Source organism: Hetaerina americana, unplaced genomic scaffold (genome assembly GCF_022747635.1).
Source record: "Hetaerina americana unplaced genomic scaffold, ioHetAmer1.1.p SCAF_11, whole genome shotgun sequence".
Lineage (NCBI taxonomy): Eukaryota > Metazoa > Arthropoda > Insecta > Odonata > Calopterygidae > Hetaerina > Hetaerina americana.
The window spans coordinates 31,178,395-31,194,146 of record NW_027286181.1 but is presented as its reverse complement, the minus strand read 5'-3'; the positions used below and the strand labels follow the sequence as shown (position 1 = coordinate 31,194,146).

The 15,752-nt window shown below is 38.9% G+C and overlaps 1 protein-coding gene and 2 non-coding genes across 3 annotated transcripts in view; all 3 read left to right on the top strand.

Annotated features, from left to right (window-relative positions):
* LOC139701116 (ionotropic receptor 25a-like) overlaps window positions 1-15,752 on the top strand; it is a 44,472-nt gene that overhangs the window by 16,041 nt on the left and 12,679 nt on the right. The window contains exons 9-13 of the mRNA XM_071599692.1: window positions 483-660; window positions 1,912-2,095; window positions 3,746-3,867; window positions 12,836-12,983; window positions 13,742-13,911. Of these exons, the coding sequence (XP_071455793.1) occupies window positions 483-660; window positions 1,912-2,095; window positions 3,746-3,867; window positions 12,836-12,983; window positions 13,742-13,911 (802 nt within the window). The remainder of the gene's footprint in view (window positions 1-482; window positions 661-1,911; window positions 2,096-3,745; window positions 3,868-12,835; window positions 12,984-13,741; window positions 13,912-15,752) is intronic.
* Window positions 5,605-5,676, top strand: TRNAD-GUC (transfer RNA aspartic acid (anticodon GUC)). Its single transcript has one exon. It is a non-coding gene; the product is annotated as a tRNA-Asp (tRNA).
* Window positions 6,439-6,510, top strand: TRNAD-GUC (transfer RNA aspartic acid (anticodon GUC)). Its single transcript has one exon. It is a non-coding gene; the product is annotated as a tRNA-Asp (tRNA).

The window sequence follows — 15,752 nt, the reverse complement described above, 5'->3', positions numbered from 1 at the left end:
TGTTCAATAATTACAATTGCAATCCCTACACTTAATAAGTCATATTGCAAAAATATCCTCGGAATACATCGAAATCAAGGAAATTACTCAAACATCTAATATGTGAGCATAATATAAGATACAAAATCTGAAAGATTTTAAACACATATGCAGGACCTGATTGAATGGGCAGTTGCTGATGTGTTTGAAATGATTTTATATAATATAAAACTTTCAAATTAATTTCAAAGGTCATAGAAATAACAAAGGTTAGACTAATTAATGCACACGATTATACCAACACGATGTATTTTATTAGATCAACTAATATTAACCAAAGGCAAACTATTTTTAGGGAACAAGAACCAGCTGGTAATGTCTGAAAGTAGTTTCAAGCCAATGAAGTTAACCATTTAATGTGGAAATCTATGCTAGAGTATTTTTATAACGACCATCTGCCGTAATGACATAAACATTTAATCCAATCATGTTTTTTCCTCCAGTGATGCGTAAACCTGTGCGGAAAACGTCCCTTTTTAAGTTCATGACGGTTTTGCGAACGGAGGTTTGGCTGACCATTGTGGGAGCACTCACTGTCACTGGAATAATGATCTGGTTTTTGGACAAATATTCTCCGTATAGTGCCCAGAACAACAAGAAGATGTACCAATACCCTTGCAGGTGAGTACAAACATTTGAAATCTAGCAACACTTTCAAAGTGTAAAAATAATACGCCTTGAAAGGGATCCGAGTTCGAATTCCGATCAAGGTGATTTATTTTTACAATTTGAAAGTGTCGCATTGTAATACGCATTAGCAAATGACTCTGTTAAATGTTAATGTCGCGGCATCTGTCGTAATTTCTTAGAATTTGTTAAAAATCTTGCTATTTTCCCTGCTGAAATCAGGAAGAAGAGGATGCATATATGATCCCATTACTAAATGCGAAACGATATTTTTCTGGCAATAGAGTGATACCATTGAAATACGTATTTACGGGAATATTTTAAATATCATCCGTGAGTATTTGGGGTATATTAACAAACTGAAGTCTGCCATCTTTTGAAACCTTATCCTGGAGCTATTTTATCACGTCTGCTTGCCGTAAATTGCATACAAATTTAACCCAATCATTTTACTCGACTGCGAGTCTTCTGATATGAAAGTTAAAAATTAGTATTTAATAATAACAATATAATAACTCATGAACCGGGTTTCGTCTCGAGGCGACATCATAAAATCTTGATGATTATCATTTCATCTCTCCATCATTCTACGATGGAGAAATTTCACCAATGGACACCTGAAATCATTAAGTGCGACCCATCTGTGTAATAAATGTATTTATCGATAGGTACAGTCAATCACTTCTATTTTCCCCCAAATTATTCCAAATTATGCGAACTCTTCCACCTTCCCTAATCCATGCCCTCATTTCTGCTTTAATCTTTGAATTAGCGGTCACCAACATGTGACCTTTAGCCTCGAGAACCAAATTTGGGACAATTATTATGATAAAGAGTATATTGCAATATAAATAGTTGAAAATACAAGCCATACTTGTACAAATATTGCCAAAATCTCGATTTCCTCAACGAAGTAATTCTTTCAGATAAACTGCATGTGATGCCGCGGCAGTAACTTAAATGTATTCATCCACTAATGTGCGTTGCTATGCAGGAATTTCATAGTGTAAAAATGATTAACTGTGACCAGGATTCGAACCCGAATCCCTCGATATCCGACCGAGTGATTAAATCTGTTTACCTACCGAGGCGTCCAAAAAATTTCAGTGTATCTGGACGTCTCAGTAGCTTGATTGAAAGCACTCGGCTGGATATCGAGGGGATCCCGGTACGAATCCTGGTCCAGGCGAATAATTGTTGTACTTTTTGAAATTGTTTTATTGAGATAATTCTTCATTGATACAGGACATTTACCTTGAAGGAGTCCTTCTGGTTCGCCCTGACTTCCTTCACGCCGCAAGGAGGGGGCGAAGCGCCCAAGGCATTGTCCAGCCGAACTTTGGTGGCCGCCTACTGGCTCTTCGTGGTCCTAATGCTTGCGACGTTCACAGCCAATCTTGCCGCTTTCCTCACGGTCGAGAGGATGCAGGTAATCTTAAGACATGTAATACGTAGAGTAGAACGGCTTACTACCACGAAGACTCAGGTTCTAATCTAGGTGGTGGGACAATTTTTCAGAGATATCCCCACTTATGGAGAGTACTTCAAGTGGGCTTAACGCCGTCCTTCGGAAGAGACAACTTATGTGAACCCTTGGTGCCATTAATTGAAACTAGGATAATACTGACGCCGGATTTCTCTCATTTCTGCCCTAATCCCTCGAAAATGCCACCTCTGCTAAATCGCATATCTATTCCTAGTGATGAAAAGTACCTCAGCTGTCGGTAACCTCCTCTAATACTACTACTACTACCTTAATCTGAAACCCTAAACAATATTACTCATTTCTTGGTCAACGACTTGGACAACTTTCGAAACACTTTAATAGAAATGGAGGCATTAGACTAAAAATTGCTTTCACTATAGTATTTCATATGCCCTAGAATCATTTGCATAACCTCAAAACGTTAGGAGAAAATCTTATGCATAATAATATAAATAAACTTAATTGATATGAATGTTATTCAATTTGCTAGTTATTAACAGGTATATCATGGGCAATCTAATTTAAGCGTGAGAAAAACTATGGACTAATATCCTGGATAATTTTCAGGAAGGCGCAACTAAACTTAAGACTAAAGTTTAAAACAATATTTAATATCAGGTGGTGAGTTCTTTATTTGCATGGGTTTTTCTTTGTTATTTCTATTTTCCATACGTACGTATCTCTAACAATATTTTCGTCAAAAATGTTATCACTTTAAAAATACAGAGTGAAACACCTCCCCATTTTCGCAATACGTCCACTATGCCATATTATTTTCTCTCTCCATTCGACCACTCCCAATTAGGGTTATGAATTATTTAAAATTTATGTATGGCACTCCTACACTGGCTCTAGAAATATTTTCTCTCGTCATTTCAAAGTGGCATCAAGAGGGCACTCATTCTTCCATATGCCCATTCCGAGATAAATATCACTCGACCTACGTTCGTTTTTCTTCCAGCTACTGAATTCACTTTTTGACGACATTGATCCGTTTTCACGTGTCTTACTAACATGGCTTAAACTAAACTCTTAGAAAATTATTTGCAGCTTTTTTCCATTCCTTTTTCTGCTGGGGATATCGTTTTAGACTACTTCTGTCGATGTTTACATGAATGCATCTTTTAAGTTATGTTACATATGTTCCATTATGTATAATTGCAATACTGCTGTTGGGTAATTTTCTAAATGCATTAAAGCACATTATATATTCCATTTGCCAACTACTAAACTGCATGCTTCGTAGCAATATTAAACATCTCTTAGAGCAAATTAGTGATTTAGTGGTGTTGCCCAGGATGAAAATTATCAACGCATAATGTTATAACTTAAGTCAACGCAACTGGGCCTAGATATACAATATCTGAACTCTATGATACGATGTCGGAAATATATTTTCATGCGTTAGGGCCAGCTTTAGGATGTATTTATTACGATGCATTAAAACATGTGATGCGCTTTTGCACATGTAAACTTGTCCTTGTTTAATCCGTCACTATTTGAGCTACTTCCTTATTCTGGTAAAATCTTTTCTTGCAGCACGAAAATATCCTTTTTCTGATTACAGTTGTTTTTCATCATTCATGTTTTCAGTCTCCTGTTCAATCCCTGGATCAGCTTGCTCGGCAGTCGAGAATACATTACACTGTTGTAAAAAATTCCACGACTCATCAGTACTTTAAAAATATGAAGAATGCCGAAGAAACACTCTATCGGTATGTATACCATGGCCTCTGGTTTTTTTATTTGCGTAAATTTGTGCAAAGAGTAAAATGTATTCCTATTTTATAATATCCCACTATAGTCCCTGGTGGTTAGTAGACATTGGAAAAATTGTGGAAACAGGAGGTGATAACGGGTGCGCGGGCAAGGAAGGAGGGTGTAGCGGTGGTGGAAGCATGACAGGTTAGGTAATGAAGTCAAGACAACGAAAGAAAAAGAGAAAATTATAGTTGAAATTCTTCAAGATGCGACGGAAAGCGCACGCGTCTCCCAGATCGGGTTGTCCGTTCGCCTCGCTGTGTGCGCGGTGCAGCACCTGGGGGCTGAGGGTCTGGCGGTGCAGGCAGCGTAGCTGGGCGCGATGTAAAGGCAGCATGCCATCTTTCGTCCGATTCTGCTGCCTCCAGCTGTGGCGCGGTGTGGTGAAGCGGTAGGGCTGCCTGGTGGTTATAAATTGGTAGGTTGGATACCGTAAAGGCAGGTTTGAGCCTGTCGAGAGAAATGAACACATCACGGTTTGGTAAGCGGACTTTGTACGCCTTATCATTCCGTTCTAAAACTTTAAACGGCCCGTCATACGGCAGCTGAAGAGAACCCCGCGGGGGGCCGTGCCGGACGAAGACGTGGGACTCCGTCGGCAAGTCTTTGAAGATGAAGACCTGACGGGAACCGTGGCGGGCAGCGGGGCGAGGGCTCAACTCCCGGAAATGCTCGCGCAACTGGGACATGAAGGTGGTGTCAGCTGGCTGCGATGGAGAGGTTGGTGAAAGGAATTCTCCGGGAAGGCGGAGAGGCTCCCCATACACTAACTCTGCAGTGGAGGCATCTAGGTCTTCCTTCCAGGAGGCGCGGAATCCCAGGAGGATGGCAGGAGCTTCAAAGAGCACACTATGTTTATTCACCGATTAGAACATTATGTACGGCCATCATATTAAACTTTTGCATTTTGCTTCTGTGTAAATATATATTTCGCAGGACTTACTTATGATTAGGATGAGCGAAGAGAGTTGCCATAAGGGAGAAGTCTTGAAATCGAATGCAACGTTTGATCAACTTGCTAAATTCAATCACAAATCTGAGGAAAATAAGGATGCGAAAGAAATAACTTATTATCCTGTATGAAGGACGTTCAAAGTAAATTCAGATGAAGGTCAGGGAGCGTAGTGCCAAATATGTCTATGCATGATCTAATAGTTGTGTTTTAGGAGTTGGTGCCCGATAACCCTCCGCCACAAGCCCTTGCAGCGGCCTACTTGGTGTAGCGTAGGCAGATGTAAGTGAGGCAGATTTGCCGGTTTCTCTCAAGTTCCTTGCAAATATCCTGGCCTCAACTTCATGCCCGTGTAGCAAAATACTTATTAAGTGCCGAGCAATATTGACGATCGTTTACTGGCCTGACGTTAAAAGGATTCACAGAAGGTCAACAGGTGCATTTTCGGAATGGGAGAGGCAACTGGTATGTTGGCTTTTAATTTCTGTAAGGTTACACATAGTTAATTTGTGCTAATGAAGAATTGATAGGAAAACTCTCTATTGCTCGGAAACTGGAGAATTTAAAGTACATACTATTTCCAGATGTGCAGAGTAAAAATCCTCACAGTCAATTTTGCAAGAAATATGTGAATGACTCTCATGCAAATAGTTTAATAAATACAAAAAGATATCTCATTCAATGATGATATGAAATCTTTAAAAGTAATTACCCTTAAGTTCACCGGAAGATATTACAGTCCTCGGTAGTATAGTGGTCAGTATCCCCGCCTGTCACGCGGGAGACCGGGGTTCGATTCCCCGCCGGGGAGAGTTTTTTTGTAATGGCAGGAAGCTTTTGTTCAGGACAGTTTAGATTTAGGAACGTCGCTTTATTTGTAAATACTAAATGCAAGGGGTTACGAGAACATTTTATTCGGAGAAACCTCGTCCTTTTTTGCTTCAATTTAATTTGGTCTACTGCTCAGTGTACTTTCTGAATGTTATGAAATACCAATTCACTTATTTGATATAAAGGTATCAGCGTTTATTTTAAACACCAATTGACTATCATGAGAATAAATAAAGCCATAACTGTTTACGTATCACTTCATTTTCATTTGCTCTACTTCTTCTTGTTTTATTTCAATTTCTTTTTGGCGTCTACTAGGCTTCATGCTGCATATAAAGTTTATTCCTTTCCTTTATCTACCTCGCTTCTTCTACATTCTTCTCCACGATACGCTCTTTAAATCCTTCCTCTTGTGGCTACTTTCAATATAGGTAGTAAAATATTCTAACGGAGTATTTTAATGTCGTGCGTCATTGATATCCTCGATAGTATATTGGCAAAATGTATTTTATACAGTTTCCTTGCCGTAAGAAGGTTAAATATTCTCGTAGTGAAATTTGCAAGAGAAATGTATGCATGCAATATTACGTATTTACATTAATTTATCATAATATGCCTTTGATATTATATCAGTGAATTTTCAGAATGACAATGTAAATGAGGGTGTACAGAACATTTTGGGAAATCTCCACTATACCGAAAACACAATATCAAATGTTTGCTTCTTGTATGTCCATTAACATCCTCGGTAGTATAGTGGTCAGTATCCCCGCCTGTCACGCGGGAGACCGGGGTTCGATTCCCCGCCGGGGAGGTACATTTTTAGTGATAAGAGTGTTCTTTGTTCTTTAGTTTAGTTGGCCTTTTTTTGATGCTAGTAGAAAAAAGCATTGCTCATGTTTTTGTTGCTTTTATAGAATCAATTTTGTTTTGCTCAGCTACAACGTTAATTGGTAAAATGTTTGATTTGAGTCATGATGATAACCGAAATCCAGTCGTAATTTATTGTGAAGGTCACCTTCACGTGAAGTTTACCGACAAATCCGATTTTATAAACTAATAAGATTGGTCATTAATTAATGTGAACATTGTAACCATAATATCATCCTCTTTCAGTTATTAAGTTATTTTACAGTCGGTTTTAAACTAAACTAGTGGTCATGAAATAACCGGAGGTTAAAGTTAACTTTCAGGTTGACGAGTTATTTTACAACCTGACCTGATCGTACTAAACCTTGTCTCAATCATGGATAGTCGTATGATGACCTTGGTCAGTTGCACCCGAAACGTTTGATAGCTAAGCTCAGGTATTATAATTATGGTCGAAATTTTCTCATTTGTTATTTTAAGGTATTTTTAAGACTGGATAGAGAAATTTAGCCTCAACATTTTTTTAATTAAAAAGGTACGCGTGTGCCATGTTCGAATATGAACGTCTTAGTGCGATGTTCAGACAATATCCCATGTAGTATCAATGACTTGTAAATCGAATATCATAATTTTGCGATGCTCATTTCTCCCTCTGACACCCCTTAGTGATTGAATGGTACTGTTTGAAGTTCGATTTTTACGTAAGCATTTAATACACAACCGCTGACGAGTTCAATATCGCTCACGGTCGGGTTCGATGCCCAGATGAAATAAGCAGCCGCTGGCTCAGTCGCAATAAGGTTAATACCGTATACCACAATATCGCATAACGATAGTATTCCGTTTGGTTTGATAGATTAGCGTAAAATGAAATAATCAGTCGAGTAACTTCTTTCAAAATATGAAAGAAGTTAATTTTACTGCTGAATAAAGTCGACTGAGGCTGTATCAAAAACTTTCTTCAGCAATTAAGCAATGATTAAATAATCATTTACTAAGTTATATTTTTATTTCACCGTCTATGAACCATTGATAGGTAAAAAGTATTACTTGACGTTCACATGTAAAAATGCACAAAATCCTTTATAAGAGCAATAAGCCTTATAGTATTCTAATTTTTAAAAGGATTACGTTTGTTGCTGGGGAGCTATTTGTCGTTTTTTCTCAGAATTTGGCAAGTTAATATAAGATAGTAAGTCGATTTTTTCGCGAACTGTCTTCATTTAGGATCCATTTTTCACTCTAATTCGTATGATAATTTCATGATTTGTTGACTACCTAAAGGATAGGTTGAGGATTATAAATGGTAACAAGTGCAATTATTTTCTCAGTATTAGTGGGACTGATGTCTAAATAAAAAATAATTAAAATAATATTATATCCTTTTTGTAAAATTGAGGCGATTCCGCTTGAAACAATATTCAGAAAAATATTCTAACCTGCGAAGTAAAAGAAATCAGGAAGTAAATAAGAGTAAGCGAAGCAATACACCAGTTTTCATTGATTGAACAACATTCACCATGCCTTGCGGATTCTAATAGACTCCCTACGTCACGCCCATGATTGGGGTGTAGTCTTCCAAAACAAGGAGCACCGCTTCAACCTCCAGTAGCACATTCCAAAAAGGCAATAACTACCCCTTCGTTGAACTGTAACACTGCCTCTCCTTCCATCTAACATAGAAAATGAATTTTCCTTATTTCAACATTAACCGCATCTCGCAATTCTAGGTGTACCGGATTGATATAGGACTTCTCGACATCCCTTTGAAGAACATTCACTCGGAGGCATTTTCTTTCGAGCCTGCTTGTGACATTCCGTCCCGCGCTTTCTTGCTTTACTTCCGTAATGTTATTTAACGAGGTGAATTGCAGTTCTAACGTCACCTAATTTCCTTCCAAATAATTAAATATACCAGAAATATGAAACTTCAGTTACTTCTCGATAATCTCCCTGTGGACGCTCACTTTTTTTATGATGTTGACGTAATTATTAAAAATACCCATGTGCTGATAGACAGTGTCAGGTGGCACACAAGTCCCAAGTAATCATAAAAGATATTAGATAAAATCAGTCAGTAAAACAAAAGTACACTCAAAGGAAACTTCCAAACACAAATCTCTTTAACAAAACAAGAGAATCCCCATCTCATTTACATCAATCAATCAGCAAGAAAAAAAGATAAATTAAAAAAATTAAGCTGTTACATATAATGAAATACAGCACACATCAATCAAATTATTACATATATTCCTTACATCTTTTCTTAAAAGTATACACTCTGTTAGGAAAGGACTCGAATATTTTTGCAGGTAATAATGCCACGGCCGCTGAAAATGCTTCTGTAAGGGTACCTTTTGCCCACTGGAAAAACCAGCGGGCTGGGACTTATTGGGTTCATTTTCACGCGATGTTCTACCTTCTTTTAAATGTCACAGCCACGAACGCGCATATTTCATATGTAAAAAACTATCACCGCATGACTCGCTCAATTGGCGATGAATTTCGATAAGTGTTAAAACCACGCAAGTGGAGAAAACGGATGATTACACGCTAATATAGAACACTAAACGACGCAATTTTAAATGCTGAGGGCACCGGCACTTCGCCCTCCTAACGGCAGCTATATAAATTGTGCACTATGGTGCAGCCTTCCATGGCTTCTTTTAAAAAAGAGTGCCCTCGGGTTTGTTTCACCATTACACACGTATTTCCAACAACTTTCTGTCCTGAGGAAAAAAGTCATATATTCTCATTACCGTCATCTAACTAATTCATAATATTAATTTTACCAAAGATTTTATTAGTTTCTTCGAAGTGAACAGTGACAGCTATACAGGAGTTCATAGGAAAGAAATGCGTTTCTTTATCCACACTCTTGCAAACTCACATTTGACTATGAAAGCAAAATTTGGTACGAAATTGAGCAAATTGATATAAGCCGAGAAAAAGTACACGATAAAATGAAATATATGTATTGTATGTTAAAAGGGCTGGTGAAGGAAGAAGGCACTGGAAACCAAATCAACGTGGGATAATTACTCCAGGTGCCAATAAGCGAAATCTTTCCATATTTTGCAATTTTATAAGACGTGATGCATTTTCACTATTCCATTTCTGATTATATAGACATGATTTGGAAATTTCCGCGGAGGTATCTCCTTAATAGGTTGGATTGTTTATACGAGGGTCATCCGGAAAGTAGTACCCGTTCGTGCCGCATGAAGTGCTGACGACGCGAGTAGCCGCTGGACGAGGTCAGATAGCTTCAGTGGCTTGTCTGCCTTCTCTGAGCCAAGTTGCGTGACGCTAGCATTGCCTGTGTTGTTTCTGTGATTGTTTACAATGTTTAAAAAAATTGAGAACGCCGCCAGTTGTGAAGTGAGGGCAGTGATTAAATTCCTCAATGCAAGAAACGTTCGCCCATGTGATATTCATCGCCAATTAAAGGAGATGTATGGAGACAATGTAATCGACGAGTCGTCTGTTCGGCGGTGGTGTCGCAACTTCAACATGGGGAGGGGGAACACACACGACGATGAGCGTTCGGGGAGACCGTCTGTCATTACAGACCAACTGGTGAGCTCAGTTGACGAATTCGTGAGGAACGATCGGCGCGTCACAATTGATGACATCTGTGAGCATTTTCCCAATGTTTCTCGAACAATTGTTCATGAAATTGTTAAACACCATCTGCATTATGCAAAAATTTGTGCAAGATGGGTCCCTCGCGTATCTCAATGAGCTGGCGGCGAAGGACTATGCAGCAGGAATACAGAAACTTGTCACACGTTATGACAAATGCCTTAATTTGCTTGGAGATTATGTTGAGAAGTAGTTTAAAGTATCCTCTTTCAAATAAAATTTTTTATGTTTGTTAATATTTACTTTTGTGTCTTTATTTCACGAACGGGTACTACTTTCCGGATGACCCTCGTATTTGCCAGGCTTTAAATATAGTAATTTTGAGTGGCCCATAAGAAGAAGAACCAATTTCTATTGGCTCATGGACTAACGTAACAGATGATTATTCTGCTATATCCTCAGCTCTGAAAGTGAACCCACGTGTCTAGTACAGTTCAATGAATGTTTCGAATATTTCCAATGGGATTATATGGATTTATTTTTGCCATTAGTAATTTTCAAGTATGCATTGCTTAGCTCAGTAAATTTTCTGTAATTGCATAATTAACACCTAGCTAAGGTGTCAATTTTGTCCCAAGTCTCCTCTGCACGCCCTTTTAATCATGAATATGGTCCTCTATTCTACTCGTTAGCACATTCCTATATCTTTTGCGTGAGTTAATGCTGCCCACGCTGAACTGCCAATGAATATTTTTCCACTCTGGCTCCACCACAAGGAGTGTCAGTTAATAATATCAAGGATTTAAAGTACTAATTTTATCCAATTCTTGACAATGCGAATATCTTAAAAAAATTACCGACAGAATGGCTATTCCATCAATGGAATCAAGTGAAGAGAACATAACTTCACGTATGTTATCATTAACATTTCAGTTTCGGAAACAGCGTAAATGTGCAAAATCAAAAGGAGGTGCCTAAGCTAATAGTACGTTCTTTTCCATTCAGGAGATTTAAATATCCTCTCCATCGCTCAAAAGCGCGTGCTGATGTTCATGAACACGAGGATGTCGAATCACCATTGCCCTGAAGAAAGTTCGGCTTTCACCTTTTTTTTACAGCTCGTGTCCCTCAGGGGGTTTTTGAGATACGAGAACTTTTTGTGCTGAGCAAGGAAGTGAAAGTCAAAAGGCGAGTTATGGGACAAAATTTACAAGTGGAAAATCTTTTATGAGGCAAGGTATCTTGGTCCGACTTTTTCCAATCTCTGCGTCTCTCTTTTTCTCTATTCACGTTGATGAACGATACTTCTATCTCTCCAAAAGATGTAACAGCCCACGTCTCATTGGGCTGTCTGCCCGGAACCGTTTCTTACTATCAAGCAAGACATTACAATATTCCACGCATTAAGCTCAACTTTCAATATAGAGCTAGGTACACAACTAATACTTTTGAAAACGCATCCGGCTAATTACATTGTACATATTTTACGCTATTGTTACGAGGTAATGATTCGTCAACCTAACAATATCTTATACCTGGAAAATAGGGTCGCAGTTAAATGCCTGATGTTTGCTCCACGGCAGACTACATATTCAACGAGTATGGAGTTATAACATGAATCATGACCATTGCAATAGCTTTTGTATTTCAATTTTAAGCACAATTTTATATTTTCAATCCGTTAAATAATTACAGAATAATCCAAACATCGCGAGATTGAATCCCGGCGTAGTTTGATTTATGAATTGTGATATTTCATTTTCGGCACTTACGTGGTTTTTTTAATCATCTTGTAATAATCCAATCAATTGGCTACCCTAAAATACCACTTCTACCATGACTAAAACCTAAAAAAATTGTGCTAATCATAGCACAGGATTAAGCCAGATAGTTTGATTCGATAGGCAAAGGTAAAGGTCGCATCTGACATATGAACCGGAAGGCTCAGTTCGTTTCCAGGTGCTTTCTTCTTTCCCAAAAAGTTAAAATGCCCAGAAAGTCATAAAAAACAGAACTTTGACGCATGACTCATTTTTGTGGCTGGAAAACTGGGTCATTGAAGCAAGATGATGGGCGTAGACAGAAATATTTTTAGGTATGACTGTAAAGAAGGATGAAAAAGGTCAAACGGACGGAAAGGAAACAAACCAAAAAGTACTAGGCAAGGTGTGGGAGGAGAGGAGATTGTTGGGAGAAATCCAAAGGATGCAGGAACTGTGAATGCAGAACATTTTGACAGGATACATTTAGACGTTCTTCTCTATCACAGTCTTCTTTTGAAGACTGTGATAGAGATGAACGTTGGACAAACGAGGAAGTGGGGGGAAAAGGATATTATTGTCTGATGGAATAAGGGAGGAAGGAAGTATGCGGAATCGAAGAAAGTTTTTTATTTCGTGGGGTGTCAGGTTGTCTTGCTGGAGAGTAAGTATCGCGATGATCATTTCGTTTCCCTTCGAAACCTATCTTAAGCAGTATACTACCAATAATAACAATACTAAAAACGAGTGTTTTCCATATTATTGAATAAAATGTAGAAATTCTGCCCATGCTAATGTAATTTAGATGGGTAGTGAACCTGAAGTTGTGGACAAATATTTCTAGAAAATATCCTAGTTTTCTTCCGGTACGTACATGATCACAGCTAAGTTTCATGTTAATTAAGTTATATTTTTCTTTTACAGGGTTTGGAAGGAATTAACTTTGAACAACACGAATGATCTCAGTCGCTATCGAGTCTGGGACTATCCAATTAAGGAGCAATATGGTCACATACTTTTGGCTATTGAACAAACAGGACCCGTATCTTCTGTTGCGGAAGGAATTAAAAAGGTATAAGGAATAAAGAGAGCTGATTCAAAATGGTGTATCTCTTTGAACATAGACTAATAGATCTGGGAGATATTTATTATTCCTTTCTTCTCTGACCTACTTTTAAAGAGAAAAATATATCAAAACTTGAAACCTACTTTGGTTATTAATAGGAAACTAAGGATATAATCCATGCCAAGTAGCAGTATTATGGTAAACTGTTTCAAATTATAATCAACACAATAACTACGATAAACATTGATTTAGGCAAAAAATTATGATTTGTATTGGTTGTTTTGAATATTTGCTAATAATCTATTGACCTGCCAGCATTTATATTTCAGTTTAAAAGACATGGTTTGAAAAATGATAAATAAATGGAAAATGGGTAGGAAAAGTTTTAAAAAAAAAGCAACTGCTCCATCTTTATTTCATTTATGTTACATATTAATTATAACAGTCTAATTATTTATGAAAAATTTATAATTGACTCATCAATAGCAAGGGTTGCTTAATCCCAGGATGGATTTTTAGGAGTATCCAAGCCTTAAAATTCCCTATCTCTTCATTCATTAACAGTTCTTCGCCCTGACGACTTTCATCGTGATTTATCCTTAAGCTGACACTATATAATAATTACTTATCCATTAAAATTTAATTTTCTCCACACAGTATGACAAGTTACTTTTTGAATGACTAATGGTAATTAATGATGACCATTCGCAAAATATCTCATAGCACTAAGCCGACATTCAATCTGGTTGTTTCCGTCCATTTAGGTGGTTGCCAGCGAAACGGGAGAGTTTGCGTTCATCCACGATGCAGCTCAGTTGAAGTACGAACTCAGTCGGAATTGCAATTTGACAGAAGTAGGAGAGCTATTTGCCGAACAGCCTTTTGCCATTGCAGTTCAAACCGGATCACATTTGCAAGAGGAAGTCAGCCGAAGGCAAGTTTCCTTATCCTACGGAAGTGACTTGTTTTCCTATAGACGCTCACAATGTTCATTTTCTGATCCAAATATACAGGTACTTGAGACCAGTTTCAACTATGCATTGTGTCACCCATGTGATTACACAGGGGTGAATTTGGACCAACGAAATTGTATACCTGTATAATAACCAAGTCCGTCGGTTCTGCTTTTATCTCTACTAGTAGTATTCTATCCGTTACCTGCTCTATGTTGACTACGCTTCTTCCTACCTCTTCATTTATGGCAACCCCTCGTTGGCTCTCGTCCCCGCCGCTGTATATTACTCTATAATTATCACTCCAGTAATCCTCAATATCTTTCCATCTCACCTCGCATAGACCTAAAATATCTATATTTCCCCTTTCCATCTCTCGCTTAACATTCTCCAATTTCCCTGTCCTCATCATTGTCCTAACATTCCACGTTCCTATTCTAACTAATTTGGTCTTCTTCTCCTGCGTCTTCTGTCCTGCTTCTGCTGGTTTTCCCTTGCAAGGGTTTCATGGGATGACGACCGCGGAAGCCTTGCCTAACCCGCTGCCGGGCACGACATACGGCCGAGTGGGCCGAGCCCCGCAGTTGCCAGGACTCAAAATCTCTGTATAGTCCATCATACAGGGTTCGTCCGGAAAATAAGTGTACTGAGCTCAGGAAAAAAAAATTTATTATACTTTTACATATCTTAAGCTAATATTCCTCAAAATAGGACCCTTGTGAGTCGGTACCCTTGTTCCAGCGTCGTACCCATTCCTGGAACGCTCCCGCGAAGGCATCATCGGGAACCTCTCGAAGACTCGTCGTTGACCTCCTCTCTGCCCTCCACGAACATCTTGTGCCACCGAAAGATCATGTTTCTGGACATGGCTGACTCCCCGTAAGCCTGGTTAATCATACCGACAGTTTCGGTAGACGATTTCCCAAGCTTTACCGCAAATTTGATGGAATAACGCTGCTCCAAAAACTTCGGCATCGTGTTCCGTGACGTGGGTCGAGCGTGGAGGTTCGCGTTAACAGAGCTCCTCACTACACCACAGCTCAGAGCCGACTGCCTTTTTCAGCGTCGCTTGCCAACATACCCCCCTCCAATCGCAGCCCGTCAGAGCGGTGCTGGGTGCGCCGCTCCAGGCGCGCCCAGCCCAGCAGTCAGTACACTTATTTTCCGGACGAACCCTGTATATTCCCTGGGAATGATAATTGAGGTGGTTCCCCGTTGCCTTCCTCAATGGTGTTTTTAACGTGACACCATCACTTACTGGCCGCCCCTCTGGGGTCAGACGCCATTGCAGCCGCCTCACCGAGGAACAGACGCTGCGTGGACTACCTTTCGTCTGGCTCCTAACCTTCGACCGATCTGGCATGGGTGACCCTATGAGGAGCAATAATTATTACTCCTGCCAGCAGAGCTCTAGGGGTCATCGAAACGCACAAGCCGTTCCACCACGTCAAGGTTGTAGTCCGGGGAGGGATATATATGCATATATATATATATATATATATATATATATATATATATATATACGAGGGTCATCCGGAAAGTAGTACCCGTTCGTGAAATAAAAAGACAAAAGTAAATATTAACAAACATAAAAAATTTTATTTGAAAGAGGATACTTTAAACTACTTCTCAACATAATCTCCAAGCAAATTAAGGCATTTGTCATAACGTGTGACAAGTTTCTGTATTCCTGCTGCATAGTCCTTCGCCGCCAGCTCATTGAGATACGCGAGGGACCCATCTTGCACAAATTTTTGCATAATGCAGATGGTGTTTAACAATTTCATGAACAATTGTTCGAGAAACATTGGGAAAATGCTCA